Source organism: Monodelphis domestica, chromosome 3 (genome assembly GCF_027887165.1).
Source record: "Monodelphis domestica isolate mMonDom1 chromosome 3, mMonDom1.pri, whole genome shotgun sequence".
Classification (NCBI taxonomy): Eukaryota; Metazoa; Chordata; class Mammalia; order Didelphimorphia; family Didelphidae; genus Monodelphis; species Monodelphis domestica.
This window is the reverse complement of record NC_077229.1, coordinates 439,630,361-439,648,952: the sequence shown is the minus strand read 5'-3', so window position 1 is coordinate 439,648,952 and position 18,592 is coordinate 439,630,361. Positions and strand designations below refer to the sequence as shown.

The following is an 18,592-nucleotide window of genomic DNA, read 5'->3' as shown; positions in this document are numbered from 1 at the left end:
TAGAAAATATCTGAGACCAGATTTGAGCCTAGGACCGCCTGTCTCTAGGCCTGATTCTCAATCCACTGAGCTACCCCAGCTGCTCCCAATCATCAACATTTCTATATATTTTGAACATAATTCAGTAGCAAGAGCTAGGAAGAGGAACTTCATTTAAAATCACTTAGGACAATATAAAATATTTGAAAATCTATCTTCCAAGACAAACACAGGAATTATGTGAACACAACTATAAAATACTTTTCACATAATTAAACTAGATCTAGATAAATGAAAAAGCATTAATGGTTCATGTGTATGATGAGCTAATATAATAAAAATGACAATCCTATCCATGTTAATCTACTTAATCAGTGCCATACCTACCAAACTACCAAAAAAATTTGTTTATAGAATTAGAAAAAAATTATAACAGTTCATCTGAAAGGACAAAGGATCAAGAATATCAAGGGAAATAGTGAAAAAAAATGAAATGTGGAGGCCTAGCAGTATCTTAAATAATACTATAAAACAGTGGTAATCAAAACAATATATGGTACTGGCTAAAAGACAGAAGAGTGGACCAATGGAATAGGCTAGGAGTAAGTGACCTCAGCAAGATAGTGTTCAATAAACCCAAACATCCCAGCTTTGGGGACAAAAACTTACTCTTTGACAAAAACTTCTGGGAAAATTAAAAAACAGTATGAGAAAAATCAAGTTTAGATCAATATCTCACACCCTGTACCAAGATAAAGTCAGAATGGGTAGATGACTTGAATAAAAAGAGTGAAATCATAAATAAATTAGGTGAACATAGAAGAGTATACCTGTCATATCTATGGGAAAGTAAAGAATTTAAGACCAACCAAGAGATAGAGAACATTACAAAATGTAAAATTACTTTATTATATCAATTTTTTTTTGCACAAACAAAACCAATGCAAACAAAATTAGAAGGAAAGCAACAACCTGGGAGAACATTTTTATAACAAAGCTCTCAGATGAAGGTGTAATTTCCTAAATATATGAGGAACTAAATCAAATTTATACAAAATCAATCCATTTCCCATTCAACAAATGATTAAGGAACATGAATAGGCAGTTTTCAGATGAAGAAATAAAAACTATCAATAAGCACATGAAAAAGTATTCTAAATACTTCCTGATTAGAGAAATGCAGATAAAAACAACTCTGATGTACCACTTCACACCTAGAAGATTGGTCAATATGGAAGCAAAAAAAAACAAAACAAAACAAAATATGCAATCTGTTGGCAAATCCATTGTCAATTTTGCCTTTACAACATCTTTCACACATAGCCTTTTCTTTATGTTTTCACAGTGACCATTCTTTTTTAGGTCTTCATCACTGAAGTACAGTCTCTCATTATCCCCTTGACTCTGAGGCATAAAAATATAATTTTATCATATCCATATTATGTAATAGTTATTTAAAAAATTAAAACCACCCACAAAGATTAGCAGCCACTACTGTATTTTACCTACCACTAGACTGAACAGTGGCACTGAAATTGCAGGGAGGGAAAGAGTATCATTCTGTATCCTGTTATAAAAAGAACTAGAATGTTCCTGTACTAGCTTCTGCTCATCAAGAAATAAGTGAAGCAAAAAGTCCAGAGAAGTATTGCAATTATGGATGGTTGTCTTTTCCCCAATTCAAATCCATTGGAAGAAGAATTTGTCTTTAGGGCAGCAGGGGATATATCACCTAAGCTGGACAACTAGCCTTAATTCTTGAAGGCCAGTCATTCTTGATCTAACATAACTACATTATAAATCAGAACGACTGCCACTATGCTGGCAATAGCTGCCTCTTTTAGCATCATTGAAAGACAGAGAAGAGAAATACTAATACAATACAATATTACGTACTTGTTTCTTCAAGACTCAACATACCCACAAGATGGAGGGGACTTCGTTTTTAACCTCTGGGTTAGACCTTTCTCCTTCCAGCAGCTCTCATCCATAACTCTGAAAAATTTCAGAAGCATACACATTGGTCATTACTTCAAAGGCCATTTGAATCCTGAGGAATAGCCCAAATCTCTAAAATTAGCCTAATTCACAATCATATTCTGACCTTTTCAGTCTTCCTTTCCTTTACCCTTCCTCCCCTACACTCTACAATCCAGTCTTAAGGACTTGCTTGATGTCTTGTCATTCAACACTATCTTCCACACCAGTTCCATTATATTTGTTGTCCCCATGCCTGGAATTTTTTTCCTTCCACACTTCCATATCTTAAAATCTTTGACTTCCTTTAAGATTCAGATCAAATATTACTTTCTAAATGAGATTTTTGCCAGTCTTTTCAGTAGCTAGAGTCTTATCCTCTAAAATTATTTTCCATTTACTTTGTGTATTCCTTGTATGACTCCTATTTCTTTACATGTTGTTTCCTTGAATAGAATATTAGCTTCTTAAAGCAACATGATGGTTCAGTGGATAGAGAACCTGGCTTAGAAATAGGAGATTGTATGTTCAAATGTGACCTCAGACACTTTCTGGCTGTGTGATCCTGGGTATGTCATTTAAAACCAATTGCTTAGCCTTTACTAATTTTCTGTCATCGAATCAATGCTTGGTATCACTTCTAAGACAGAGAGTAAGAGTTTAAAAAGAACATAAGCCCCTTGAGAACAGGACCTATTTTTGTTTTTTGTACCCTCAGATCTTAGCACAATGCTTACAGCCTAGTAAGTAAAGTTGCCCCTTGTTATATTGTGGTTCACTTATTGTGGCTTCACTGTATTGTGGGTTTTTAAAATATATATATATATATATATATACATTTATTTATTTATTTTATTATTATATTATAATATATATAATATTATAGATATCTAAATATGTATTTAGATATATCAGCAGAGCAGAGAAGAGGCCCCTTCAGGACCAAATAGCCCAAACCCACAGATTCAGCAAATAATCAGAGGAGCAAGATTACAGGCAATGAAAGGGTGGGGGAGGGTGGGGGAGAAAAAATATGAGTAAACAAAAGAAAAAGAATTTAAAATCAACAGCTTCTATCCAGGTAATGAACAAAGAGCAAATGGAAAAGAGGAGGACCAAGGAACACAAAGCAAAAACACAGAAACTCCAGCAAATTGGACTCAAGCTTTGGAAGAACTGAAAACACAATTCAAAAAACAATTAAGAGAGGCTTAAGACAATTGGGAAAGTAACTGAAAAAGCAAAATAAGTTATCTGGAAACAGAGGCACATGAACAAAAACACAAAATTGTGTCTTGAAAGCCAGAAGTGACCAACTTGAAAATGAGGCAAAGAAAGTAAAAGATGTATATATATAGTAGTCTCTCAGTGATCGAGAATGACTATTGTCTTTGTGCAGTTTCATCTACGGTGTACCCTCATGTGGCTTTGGAGTCCAAAGGCTGAGGCGCAGAGTTTGTGGCACATGGGGCATGGGGCGCCAGTTGTTTCGGGAGATGCGGTTGTGGCCTGGTGTCGGCGTTCACGCGCAGCGGCAAGACGTTGACGTTGCTCATCTTCAAAAGTGGCGGTGGCATGGTGAATGTGGGTTCGCCAGCTGCTTCTGTCAGAGGCAGCGAGTTCTAGTTGCTTTGGTGTAATGCCAGCCCACTTCAAGTTTGACTTTAGCTGATCCTTGAATCTTTTCTTTGGCCTGCCTTGTTTCCTGAGTCCAGCTGACAGTTCACCATAGAAGACCTGTCTTGGTATTCGCTGTGGGTCCATGCGGATGGCGTGTCCAGACCATCGTAGCTGGGTTTTGAGGACCAGGACTTCGATGCTGGTGGAGTGGCTCTGTTGAGGACTTCCTGATTGGTGATTCGGTCCTGCCATCAGATCCTAGTAAAAGATGACCTATAAAGAAAAACAGACCAGAAGGAGAAGGATGACCAAAAAGCCAGGGATGAAATTCAGTCTTTAAAAATTAGAATCCAGCAATCAGAAGCAAATTACTTCACAAGGCAGTAAGAGTCTATAAAACAAAATCAAAAGAATTTTTAAAAATTGAGGAAAATATTAAATACCTCATTGACAAAACTACAGAATTGGAAAATAGATCCAGAAGAGACAATTTAAGAATTATTAGATTACTAGAAAATCATGATAAAAGAAAAAGCCTGGACATCATCCTATAGGAAATTATCCAAGAAAACTGCCCCAACATTCTTGAACAAGAGAGAAAAGTGGAGATTGAAAGAATCCACAGATCATATCCTGCATTTAATCCGCAATTGACAATGCCCAATTCAAGAACTACCAGGCCAAGGAAAAGATAATACAAACTGCTAGGAAGAAACCATTCAGATATCATGGAACCACAATTAGGATAACATAGGACCTGGCTGCATTTCCACTGAAGGACCAGAAGGCATGGAATATGATATTCCAGAAAGCAAAGGAACTGGGTCTATGACCAACAATCAACTACTCAGCAAAATTGACTATATTCTTGCAGGGGAAAGTATGATCATTCAATAAAATAGAAGATTTCCAAACATTCCTAAAGAAAAAAATCTGACTTAAACAGAAAATTTGATGCCCAAACACAGAACTCAAGAGAATCACCAAAAAGTAATTAAGAAAGGGAAAAAAGAAACAAAAACCTTTTTAAGGGGTCCAGTAAGTTCAAATGATTTGTATTCCTATAAGAAAAGATGATATTGGCAACTCTTAAAAATTGTTATTATCATCAGGGTAGCTAGAATAAGTATACTTAGAGGGAATAGTGACAAACTGTATAGGCTGAAATGTCACATACACACACACGTGTGTGTGTGTGTATATATATATATGTGTGTGTGTATATATATAAAACAGGGATAAAAAGAGGATAATACTAAGAGAAATGGGAAAAGAAATAAAATGGAGTAATTTTGTATTTCATAAAGAAGTGCATGAGGGAGGGGGGAAAAGATCAATAAAATGGAAGGCTAAAAGAGGTTGGAGACAGTCTTCAAGAAAACTTTAATCATTACAGTGGGAAGTATCAGAAAGATTTAAATGGAAGGAAAATCTTCAACTTCAAATTCAGTCATCATTATCATGAATATTAACATCATCAACAACAACACCATCAACATCAACATTGTCATCATCATCATCAACAACATCAACAACATCATCATCCCCAACATCGCCAACATCAATATCAACATCTAACTATCCATCTTTTACAGGAATGATTTTTGCTGGCTGGCCTAACCTAATAGCATACTATGCAGAGAACTAAATGAAAGCCAAAAGACCTAAACTCTAGGCTCGAGTGACACTATGTGTCCTTTAGGGGTAAAAAGGAAGTCTTCTTTTTCCTGGACTCAGTTTCCTCATTTATGTATGAGTGAAATTTACCTAGACTCTGCATTAAGTTAATCAATTAAATAAAATAATAAACCAAGTGTAAACAAGAAAAAAAATGTTTCTACGTGGAATTGAAAGAAATATTTTTAAAAGAAAAAAAATATATATATCTAATTCTGTATCACAGCGTTTTCACTATATTGCAGGATTTTGTGGATGAATACCATATTGTACATGATGGAAATGCAGTAAACTGCTACAGGTACCATTTGTGCAAGTTTGCCAATGTGAGATTGTACATGGCACCTTATTGGCCGATGGAATGAAAGGCGACCAACCATAGTGCTATGTTCTATATCCTGGGTACTGATTGACTAAGTCTTTATAAGACTGTGGGAAATATTAATGAGTGTGAAAAAGGTTTATAGGAGAGTGGGAAGGGTTTATAAAGCCTTAAAATCTATATGAAAAAATAAAATAAATATAATGTTGCTATTTTGAAGATTTTCACCTATCATGGGGGTCTCTGGAACATAACTCCCACAATAGGTGAGGGATTACTGTACTTAATAAATCCTTGTTAAATGACTTTCTTTGCTACTAACTAGAAATATGACAAAAGAGATTAGCTTTTATGTGTCTTAAGTCTTCTTATCTGCAAAGTGCTAGAACTTGACTAACAGTCCCTAAAATTCTATGAACCTTTTTGGAGTTTTTTTTTTTCTCTTGCTAGAAGAATAAGAGGGGAATGTAGGAAAGAGAACTAGATCTTGGAATCTAGAGCTGGAAGGGAACTTTACAAATAATCTAATTTAACTCCTTCATTTTTTAGTATAGGAAAACTAAGACCCAACAAGGCCAAGTGATAGTATCATAGTGGTAATGAATGACTTGAGCTAAATCTGAACCCAAATATCCTGACTCCAAAAATAGTGTTTTTTTCTTCCTCTTCTATGGGAAGCAAAAAAGCTTAAGCCACAATTTTCTAGGTTACCCTATTCTCAGTAATACATTGGGGGAACATATTCTTTAGGAGAAAGGTGAAAGAGACTAATCCCTATCCCTTGTTGGTCATGAGAATGAGATGCAAAATCTAAAATAGTTTTAGAAAAAGATTTATTAGGTCATTTGGTAGGGAAAGACCTGGAAAGAAGAGGTGATCCCCTCTCAGGTCTTTGTGAGGTTACATTATGTAGACTTCAGACAAAGGTATAAGAATATTTGCCTGATTGGCAAGTAGATTTTTTTTCCTAAGAGAAGGGTAGTTTGAGATACATCAGGAGTTATGTCAATCTCTTTTGGAGAACACGGAACACAGGCTTTGTTTGAGTAGATCCAGAACAAGACCTTAAGAGATACCTCAAAAAGCATCTGGTGAGATCTAAGCATTCAGTACAATCACTCAACTTCCTTGGAGGGTTTCTGAAGTCAGCCTGACCTCTACAGTAATTTTTTTGGTTTAGACACCATTTTAGCCACTTCAAGTTAAGTTCAACAATATTAATAAGTTTTCTCCACAATAAAATAAAATATTTTCCTATCCATAATGATAGGTGGTAGGAATCATCGCTCTAGAACTGAAATGTCATCAATTTCCCTCATTTTACAGATGAGGAAACTGACACCTAGAGTAAGGTAACTGCTCAAAGTCACAGAAATAGAAAGTGAAAGAGATGGATTAAAATCCAGGTCCTTAAACTTCAGATCCAGTACTCTTTCCATGGTGCTTCTCTATAGTTTAGCCAGACTGTAATTTGCCTATTTGTATTTGACATTATCTCTAATTTATGCATTTTCTCAGGTTGGGAGCTGGGCTGGTGTTTGGGGATAAGAGGACTTACTGATTCTGGAAACTTGTCTCAGAGCCTAGCATTGGAAGCAACTTCTCCAATCTGTTTGTAAGAGATAGACTAGTTCTCCAAGCAAAAGATTACCTCTACAGTAGCTGGTCCTTTTATATAGGAGTCAGAAATGTGAGTAATACATTCACTCTCATTAGTTTTTCTATTTAGATACAGTGCCATCTGATAGAGGAGGAAATCATCCTTTGATAGCTGTGAGAATTCAGACCTGAAAATTGCTTGGCTCACTGCTAATACATGTCGCCTGCCCCAAACCTTTAAGCAGAGCAATGTACATTCAATCACTATGAGTAGCAAGTCGAAATTTTTTACAATTCCTTCCAAAATAAATCAATCAGGGGATTTTCATTTTGTAAAGAGGCTGCAAAGTGAAAGAGAGATTTATAACAACAAAGTATTCCCTGAAGATAATTTCCCCTTCCCCCTAGGAGGTATGTATTCAAGAGGTTTGTGATTTCCTTGAAGCGAGGCACCTGTCCTGCAAGATCACACACCCAACATTCTAAAATAATTCCCAACTGCTTAGGGAGGGGTTGAGGGGAAACTATTGGATTGGCTTGAGAAAATGAGGTGTGAAAAAATGACAGAAGAATCAAAAAGGAAATGTATTTTTATTTTCAAGGGAAATGGAAAAATATTGGTGATGGAGAAGGCTGTTCCAACAAACTCAGATAATGGATTTTTTTTTTTAAACCAGGCTCGCCTTCAGAGCCGTATCTAGTCATCCTGGTTCGTAGGAGGAGGGAAAATGTACCTGGTGCAAGCACAAAAACTGTCTTCAGAAGTAGGTCTTGATCAGTGACACATTTAGAACCAGTGGAATTTCATGTTCGCTACGGGAGTGGAGCAGGGGAAGGAGATAAAAAGAACCTGACTCTGGTAACCATGGAAAAATAATCAAAATTAATTAATTAAATACAATTCTCCAAATTAAAAAAAAAAGCTGCCTTCATATCCGTTTTTTGAGACTAATTTAACCGAAGGGTATAGGTCTCCTTTTACTGGAGAGGTCACCACCAGGGAAGCAGAATAACAGAATGGAGGAGGCGGAGAAGGAGCTCATTTTCTCCAGGTGTGTCCGATATTAGGGAAATAAGGAATCTGTGGAAAAAACATTCAGCAGCTTACTATTTTGACTGTTTTTGCTTATTAGATGCTAGGCTCAATTGTTTCTTCTTCCTGAAGTAATATAGGTGCCATTGATGCTCTAGAAATGCTCACCTTTACTTATAGTTCTGTTCATTTTACAAACTTACCAGGATCCAGCATGATTTATGAGCAGATCTTTTGAATCATGTGCATACTTATGAAGACATTATTTGTGGGGAATCATTAATTGCATATTCCAAGGTTAGATTGATTAATATATTCAAGAAACTGGAAAACATACCTGTCATTTGGATATGAAACACACACACGTGTGTATGTGTACATATGGCTTTAAAAACATAAAAAAAAAACAGGATAAGAAGGTTGACATGTTTTTTAGAGGCTTCTAGTAATTCTCTAAGAAAGAAGTTAGAAATCTGAAAGGAGCTGTGAAATGCTCAATTAGCATATATACTCATAGCAGATATATTATCTAAATTTGCAAAATGTGAAAGGGAAACAATTATTCAAGAGTAAACCAGTTAGTTATACTTCTGACTGGTTTTCTCAAAAATTGTGGAGCAGGCCTCAGAATAAGGGATTAGAGCCCTAATATTTTTTCCCTTTTAATATCCAGAATAGTGATAATAATCATTAATCTTTATATATCATTTTAGTGTTTGCAAAGAACACTACATATATTATCTCAAGTGTATTTGTATCTCAACAATGAGGTAGATGCTAATATTATCCCTGGAGCACCAAGGTGGCAAAGAAGAGAGAGTTCCAGGCCTGGAGTTAGAAAATTTTGTTTTCCTGAGTTCAAATCTGTGCATGGACACTTCTTTGCTGTGTGGCTCTGGGCAAGTCACTTAACCCCTATTTCCTAGTTCTCCTGCCTTGGAACAAATGCATTGTATTGTTTCTAAGAAGGAAGATAAGGCTTTAAAAAAAAAAACAACCTTTGAGGGCTCAATCTCAGACACTTCTTTCATTCAGTAAATGTTCATTTTTGTTACCACTATTTGCAAGATACTCTGCTGGTTTTAGAAAGATTAAAAAAAAGTTAAAAGATATTTTAAAAAGTTAAAAGCTTTACAGAATAGATAATAAGAGTACAAAGTATGCTATGAATGGCATATGCGTGACACTATGGAATCATAGAGGACAGATCACATTTAATGGAAAGAATCACCAAAGGTTCAATGGAAGAGACAGAATTTGAACTGGGTCTTGAAAGATGGATATTATTTCTTCAGGCAAAGCAGCTAGTGGAAAGATGGCCTTAGGGAATGATATAAGCAAAGGCATGGAGGTGGAAAAGCAGATGTCTTTGGGGAGCAAGTGTCCCAGTTTCTTTGAAGCCTAGAGGGCATGATAGATTGATAGATTCATCTTCCTGAGTTCAAATCTGGCCTCAGGCACATAACAATGGTGTGATGGTTCACATTTACACACCATTTTATGTTTTATAAAGTTTTTAAAATTACAATAGACATGTGAAAAGATAACATAAATTTCTATTACACAGATTAGGAAATAAAGGGGAAAAGAGTAGAAATGAATATCCGTGTTCATGTGGGTGCTGAGCGACAGCACCAGGATTCATATACATATCTTCTGGTTACAGCTCTGCCCTTGGAGTTGAGAAGACCCAAGTTCAAACATAGGCATCAGTTAGAAGGTTATTGCAATAATATGGACAGATACCTTTAACTTGGGTGCCGGCAGATGGAACAGAAAGTAATGGATGAGTTTCAGATTGGATCCTTTTGTGGTTTTTGTTTATGCATATAAGGATTTATTTTTATCAATGGTTGCTCAATTTTCAAAAATTGTTCATTTGGAAAATTAAAACAAAACTAAGTGATTAATGTAAGATATATATATTGCCAGGCAGAATCAGTAACATTTCATGATTAATTTAAACTTGAAAATCTCTTTCCTTCTGTTTTCAAACAAATATATAATGTCAGTAGGTTTCCAAAAGGAAGCATTTTAAGTATTTAGACCTGGCTGGGGCTCTTCCATCCCTATTGGGCCATTGCTCAAAGGCCCAGGAAGTCTCCAAATGTAGCAATTACATGCTACTCTATAATTCTTAATACAAATTCAGTTCTATAAAATGTTTTAATGTATTATTTAAATCATTAAATTTTTAATTTTAATAAAATAATTTTAAATTAAAATTTGCTTTTAAAATACCTTTAAAATAATGTTATTGGGACTCTGAGAGACTAGAAGGAGACAGCATTCATAAATCAGTGTAGTATTGTAAAAGGCACAGACTGGACTAGGAGTCTAGCCATTGGGTTCTCTTTTTAGTTCTTAGCTATGTGACCTTGAGCAAATCATTGACTTTTCTGAGCTAAGATTTCCACATCTGTGAAAGATCTCAAAGAGCTCACTTATATTTTAATGTGAGAAACATGCACACAAGAATATATAAATATATATATGATATATACATATATTCATGATACATATCATATGAATGGAAGATAATCTCAAAGAAAATTGGTACCTCAAGTAAGTAATCTCATTGGAAGGGGCCAGGAAAAGCCTTTTGCAGAAGATAGAATTTGAGCAGAGGCTTGAACTAAGCCAGGGAAGCCAGAAGAAGGAAGTGGGAAGGGAGACATTCTAGGAATGAGGGATAGCCAGTAAAAAAGGCATGGAGTCATTTGTACAAAAACATGTATAGCAGCTGTTTCATTATATTAGTAAAGAACTGAAAACTAAGGGGGTATCTATCAGTTGAAGAATAACTGACCAATAGTATATAAATGTAATGGAATACTATTATGCTACTAGAAATAATAAAATAGAAAGATCTGTATAAATGGATGCAGAGCAAGGTGAGCAGAATAAGGAGAACAATTTATTGTATAACAACAACACTGGACAAACAAACTACTTTGAAAGACGCGGGAGCTCTAATCAACCCAATTGCATGATTTCTAAGGGCTGCTGCTGAAGAATGTTACCCACTTCCTGCAAGAGAGAGAATGGATTAAATATGCAGAATGAGACACACATTTTTGGACGTGGCCAGTGCCAGAATTTGTTTTGCTTAAATTTGTAGATTTGTTACAAAAGTCTTCCCCACTCCACCATGGGAGGAAATGAGAGGAAAAGAACATAAATACTTACTAATTTCTTGGAAAAAAAAGTAGAGTTGGTAGATGGTGTGTCCTACATGAGTAGCAGTCAAAAGGTAGATGTTGCTAGACTGTCAAGTATATGGAAGGCAGTAGAGCATAAGGAGACTAGAAAAGTAGGAAGGGACCAGATTGTGAGAGTCTTTCCATGCCAAACTGAGAACTTTAGATTTGACTCTGGAGGTGATAGGGAACCACTGGAGTTTTATGAAATAGGGGAGAGTATATGGACAGACATGCTTCAGGAAGAACACTTTGGTAACTGAGTAGAGGATGCATGGGAGGAGTGAGGAGTGATTTGAGTGAGGTGGTTGAAATAGTTCAGGGATGTTGATGAGTATCTATACCAGTTTGAGTGGATAAAATGGGATGTATAGAAGGGATGTTGTGAAGGCAGAAATGGCATGACAAATGACAATGACTTACAGATTGGCTGTTGGGAGTGAGTCAAAGTTTGTGGTTCTGTCATATCCAACTCCTCATGACCCCATTTGGGGCTTTCTTGGCAAAGATACTGTAGTTGCCATTTCCCTTTCCAACTCATTTTTTTAAAAAAATTCTTACCTTCTGCCTTAGAATCAATACTAAAAATCAAAGCAGAAGAGCAGTGGGTAAGGGCTAGGCAACTGGGGTTAAATGACTACCCCAAGGTCACTGAGCTAATAAAATGCCTGAGGCAAGATTTGAATTCAGGAAGAGTCTTCCCGACTCCAGACTAGGTACTTTATTCATTGTGCTGCCTTCCTAAGTTCACAAGATGAATTCAGACCCTCATTTTACATCAGAAGATAATCAGGAAAGTTAAGTGAACTGCCATGTTTGAGCTGTCCACATGTTGAAGGTAGGACTTGAAGTCAGGTTCTCCCACTTCGGAGACAGGATTGTTTTCAGTATTTGTGTTCAACAGAAAAGCCAGTCTGATTCCTTGCTTTAAGGCAGATAAGGCATTGTTTATGATGCTCTCCCAATTATAATAAAAAGAAGCTACAAAAAAGTAAAAGCAATTGTCTGCTCCCAAGAATTAATTTAAACCCTTACCTCCCTCTTAGAGTCAATACTGTGTATTTATTTATTCCAAAGCAGAAGAGGGGGTAAGGGCTAGGCAATGGGGTTAGTGACTTGCCCAGGGTCACAAAGCTAGGAAATGTTTGAGGCCACATTTGAATTTAGGACCTTAGGTGTCCAGACCTAGTTCTCTCCACTGAGCCACCTAGATGCTCCCAAGCTCTATAATTTTGATTAGATCAACTACAGACTCATTACTCTGGATGATGCAACAACTTTAGAACTCTAGCTCTACTAGACCTTGAATCTGGAGGTCCTGAGTTTTAAATCTGACTTCAGATACTTCCTAGCTGTGTGACCCTGGGCAAGTCACTTGACCCCCATTGCTTAGCCCTTGCCTTTGTCTTAGAGTTGTTGCTAAGACAGAAAGTAAGGGTTTAAAATAAACAAACAAGCCTCTAGCTCCAGCATAGAGCCCCAAGGCTCATCTGTCTTTGTCTCTTAAGCCAACAGTGCAGAAATACAGCTGTTCATTGGAATAGCAGCCAGCATTTTGGGAAAGTGCATTTTCTATATGTCGTTTGATTCTACACAACAAGGAACTGTGAAAGGAACTGTTATTCACCCTCTTTTTATAGATGGGGAAGCTGAGCCTGGGAATGGTTAAGGGACTTATCCAGGGAACCCTCCTCACCCCCCTTGCTAGTAAATGTCTGAGGAAATATGGAACTCAGTTCTTCCTCACTGGAATGCCTGCTCTCTTTCTCTGCTGCAGTGCTGGAGGCTAAACGTCCTTCTTGATCCCAGGGGAACAACTCTTCAGGAAAACTTGGGGTGTGCTCCCCTCTTCTGCTTGAGAGCTGTTGCCATGTTCTGTTATCTGACCCACTTCCTGGGGTTCATCTCAAAGAGTTCAGACTATCCCCAAGGGGTCGGGTAGGGAGAATGACAAACAGCAGGAAGAACTATGTGTTTTCTATTTCTTCCCTCTTGCAGTCATGTTCTTTTGTATTTCTCTACGGGAAGACAGTTTGTGATAGGCAGCTGTCAATGGAGTAAAGGTTAGGGGTTCGAGTGGGACGCGAGCTTGGAGAGATATATTTTAAAAATAACTCCAGGCACCCAGGAACCCCTCTGAGCTCTTTGTTGCTCAGGAGCATTGGCTGTGGTGCACTATATGCAGGCAGTCATAAGAGTGGGGATGCTGGCAGATCTCACTCCTTGGTACAAAGCCCCACTGGGCATTGCAAGAAGCCCACTACTTCATCAATTTTTTTAAAAAAAGAAAAGAATCAGAATTAAAAAAAAAGAATGGGACCATATTATGAGATCTCAGCAAGAATGTTCCTACCCACATCATCCCTGAAGTCTCCCTCCTTCCCCCCAAGTCGCCCTTACAATTCACAACCCTCTCCTGCCCCAATGCCCACCTGCTTTGCATAATCTAAGTACTGCATTAGCTCAGTCCACACATAATTAGTTAATACTGGTTTCTGTGGTAAAATCTTGTCCAGTTGGGACCTGACTGACAGGGACACCTGCACCTCAAACCCTACTTGCATGCTCAGCTCATTTCATTCCCAAAAAGGAAGAGAAGGAAACAAAGACTTATCAAATGTGTACCATGTGAGGTAGCGAGGTGGCTCAGTGGATAGAGGGCCAGGCTAGGAAAAGGGAGGTCTTGGTTCAGATATGGACTTGGACATTTCCTAGCTGTATGAACCTGGGTTAGTCACTTAATCTCAATTGCCTAGATTATCCTTTATTTTACTCTTCTTTCTGCCTTGGAACAGATACTTAGTATCAATTCTGAGAAAGAAAATAGGGTCCCCCCCCCAAAAAAAAGTATATATTGTGTGCCAGGCATTGTGCTAAGTACTTTATATTATTTCATTTGATCCTCAACCCTGTAAGTAGGTGCCATCTATTATTATCTCTGTTACATAGATGGGGAAACTAAGGAAGAAAGAGATTAAATTATTTGCCCAGAGACCCATAACCAGTCAGTGTTTGAGATCAAATTTGATTCAGGTCTTTCTGACTTTTCTATCCAGGGTAACATCTAGTTTCCTTTGGGGTCTGAGGGTTAGGATGAAAGGCTTCTGGGAGTTTGCAGCCTCCCTTGGCTAAGATCCATTCTGCACTTATAATGGCTCTGTCCAAGTCCCCAGAAGGTTGCTCTTACTGAAGCTACTTAACCAAGCAGAAGATCTGGAGTTTATCATGATGCAACAAAGTATGAGCTTTCTGAAAGCTGGGGTTGATTTGTTTTTTGTATCCTCAGGCCATGTGAGCCAAAGGAGTCAGTGAGCCTGTACTGAAATTGTTTACTCCCTGTTTTACTTTGGACTTCATTTAACACTTTGGACCTCAGTTTCCTCATCCACAAAATGAAGGGTTTAGATTTTGTGGTCTTTGGTTCTCTTTCCACTTCGAAGTCTGTGAAAATGCTTGACAAATGAACAAATGGGCCCAGATATTGTCTTTTTTTCCTCACTCTACCCATTCCCATTGATAATTGTTACCTCCTAATTCAGTAATCTGCAGGTTTCCTGGAACACTAAAACCTGGCATTAACTCAATGGTGGCCATGGACTTGAGAGGGATTTCTGGGAACACTCCAGTCTTGTCATTTGTGTACAGGGAACCCTTGGAACCCCTCAAACTGAACTCAAGTCCTGTTGTAAAGGTTGTGGGCACCTCGGCGCATCATATAGTCAGTAACTGAGCATTTAGGCAACCCCACCCAGATATTCTGCTCCTAGACACCTTGGAAGGTGACAAATGGATACAAAATCATTCAGTTCAGGAGATGAATATGAAGCGTCTGTTGTAGGTGAGGTATTAGGAATATGAAGTTAAGGGGGGAAATCATAAACAAAAGTACAATCCGAGCAGCCCTGGGATTGAAGGAGGTACCACTGAGCCAACTTCTACCCTCAGTGTATTTATCTTCTGTAATAAAGATCAAAGCAAAGAGACTTTTTGAAGTATTTGCTTGGTGGGGAGAGTTGGGATGTGGAAGAAGAAGAGGGAAGAAGCCCAGAATCAGTGTAAAAAGACACTCAAAGATTTCTAAGTCTTGACTGATCTTTCTTTTCTCTCCCAAAGCTGCTTTGCCCTAATGGTAATTTCCCCCTTTTTGTGGTATAATAGAAAGAGTTCTGGCTAGGGGAGCAAAGGCCCCAGTTCCAAGCTTGTGGTCCCTGGGTTTCTTCACCTGTTCAGTGAGTGGATTGAACTAGATGAATTTTTTTTTTTAAAAACCTTGCCTGCCATCTTGAAATCAACCCTGTGTGTTAGTTCCAGGACAGAAGAACAGTAAGGACTAACCAGTGGGGGTAAGTGATTTGCCTAGGGTCTTACAGCTATACATCTGAGGCTATATTTGAAGCCAGGACCTCCTGTCTCTAACTTTCTATCCACTGAGTCATTTAGCTGCCCCTTGAGCTAGGTGAATTATAAGGCCCTTTCTGGCCTCAAATTATGAGCTTTTGTTCCTCAGCTCTATTAGCAGAATTGAAGAGGAGAATGTTGATATCCTTGCTTGCTAAGCTACTGCTCATGTTTTGGAAGGGTCCCTATCCTCAAACCAAAGTCTAGCCTACAGTACTCAGAGTTTCCAGGAGCTCCATTGCAGAGCTGCTGGTCCCCTGGTCATGTCAGGCTGATCCCTTGTTTTTTCTTTCTCCAGCAAGGATTGAAAATAGTTCACCATGCAGACAAGACACTGGCCAGCTTCTGCAAGTGGCAGAAAAGCATCAACCCTAAGAGCGACCTCAACCCGGCCCATCATGATGTGGCTGTCCTCCTAACCAGGTATTACAACAGAAGCCCAGTCTGGAGGGAAAAGTGGGGGATGTCTGGAGGAGGGAAGGACATTGGGCAGAGACAAGAAATGGACATGACATTCTAACCAAAACTTTGTCTTCTCTGCCTCTTTCTGGAGACTGCTTTTCTAATATTTCCAAAGATTGATCATACCAATGGAGGGAGCAAAATCACATGGGTGATCTGGAATTTTGGATAATGCAGTAGCTCTATTGAGATTCCTGACATGAGATTTGGGATAGCAGTTTAGAACAATTTAGTGCAGTATAGAGTTCTCTGGGATTAGAATAAAGGATCTGGTTTTGAATCCCAGATCTGTCAATTACTGTCTATATGACACTGGGTAAATCGCTTCCCTCCTTGGGGCCTCAGTTTCCTCATCACTAAAATAAGATATTGGATTTGTTGACCTCTAAGGTCTCTAACAGGATTAGACTATGATGCCATGATTTTCCCTTCTAACTATATTTTCCTTACTTGATGATAATATCAAGTAAGTGCCACTTAGCTGATGGAGAGAAGAAAGTGCTGAATGGCTAAAGAAACCAGTCTCTTTTAAGATGTCAGTAATAGAACATACATTGTGGAAGAGAATGTTTCCTGCCATAGTGAATGCACATAGGGATACATGTTGATCAGGGCTGCCTATAGCTTTCCTCTCCTAATGTACCAAGGTTGGCTTCTGGGGAACACTGTAGGGTATGAGGGGGCAGATTACCAGAGCCAGAGGGAGCCAGAACAAGAGTAAAGATCCTGGAATGAAGGGACAGCTTTTTAACAATTCAATTCTGAATGCACAGAGGGAATGTGGAAGGCTTGGACATAGGAAGTATGTGTAGCCAAAAACATTTCATTATGGACATTCTTCAGTGACTTTTGTTATAATTCAGATACATAGATTTTATTTCATTTTTTAAACAAATTTTATTGATGTCTTTTTCTCAAATTGTGGAAGGTTTTTATTTTTCTTTCCTTTTTGACATTTAAGTTACTAACATTTTATTTTCAACTCAATTACATGAAAAATAATTTTTAATCTTAATTTTTTTTTAAATTTGAGCCAAATTCTCACCTTCCTTCCCTCTCATCTCTCTTCATCACTAAAAAGGCAAGCCATCTGATTTTGCATGTGTAATAGTATAAAACATCTCCCCCATATTAATCCTTTTGTGAAAGAGAACTCAAAAAATGAAATGGAGGAAATGAAGTGAAATTAAGTATAACTTGGTCTGCATTGAGACTCTATCAGTTCTTTCTCTTGAGGTAGATGGTGTTTTTCATCATGAGCCCTTGGGTATTTTCTCATATCACTGTATTGCTAGGAATAGTTAAGTCACTCATAAATGTTTATGACAAATTATTGCTATTACTATGAATGATGTTCTCCTGGGTCTGATCACTTCACTTTGCATCAGTTGTTGTAGATCTTTTCAGATCTTTCTCAAATCATCCTTCACATTATTTCTTATAACACAGTAGTTATTCTGTCACAATCATATATCACCACTTGTTAAGTCATTCCCCAATTGATGAACATCCCTTCAGTTCCAATTTTTTGTCACCACAAAAAGGGCTACTATGAATATTTTTTGTATAAGTGGGTCCTTTCCCCTTTCCTCTGGGGATACAGACCTAGTAGTAATATTTCTGAGTAAAAGGATATGTACAGTTTTAAAGCTCTTTAGGTATAGTTCCAAATCACTCTCCAGAATGGTTAGATCAGTTCCAATTCCACCAGCAAAATGCATTGGTGTTCCAATTGTGCCACGTCCCTTCTAGTATTTATTATTTTCCTTTTCTTTCATATATTGGTCTGATAGGTATGAGGTAATACTGGAAGTTGTTTTAATTTGCATTTCTCTAATCAAAAAGCATTTTAGAGCATTTTTTCATGTGATTACATATGGCTTTGACATATTCACCTGAAAACTGCCTATTCCTACCCTTTAACAATTCATCAATTTGGAAATGATTTGTATCTTATAAATTCTACTCCGTTCTCTATGTTTTTGAGAATTCAGTTCTCTATGTATTCACAAATTAAGAATTTATCAGAGATAATTACTATAAATTTTTTTCCTTAGCGTTCTCATTTTCTTTTCATCTTGGTTGCATTGGTTTTGTTTATACAAAACCATTTTAGTTTAATATAACCAAACTTCATCTACACAGATTTTTAAAGAAGTATTTATTTATTTTGGTCATTTGTTTTAACCACATTATTAGAAAAGTTCAAATAAGCTCCCTACTTCACTATTCATTCCCATAAAACTCCATTGGGAGGTAAAAAGGGAAGGATATAAGAAGCTATTCTAATAACTTTATCTAGAGCTATAGACTCCAGGTTCATCA

At 37.4% G+C, this 18,592-nt stretch overlaps 1 protein-coding gene across 1 annotated transcript in view; it reads left to right on the top strand.

Annotated features, from left to right (window-relative positions):
• The window catches only part of ADAMTS12 (ADAM metallopeptidase with thrombospondin type 1 motif 12), a 563,652-nt gene that overhangs the window by 321,564 nt on the left and 223,496 nt on the right, over window positions 1-18,592 (top strand). Inside the window, exon 6 of the mRNA XM_003340624.4 lies at window positions 16,104-16,228. Within this exon, the coding sequence (XP_003340672.2) occupies window positions 16,104-16,228 (125 nt within the window). The remainder of the gene's footprint in view (window positions 1-16,103; window positions 16,229-18,592) is intronic.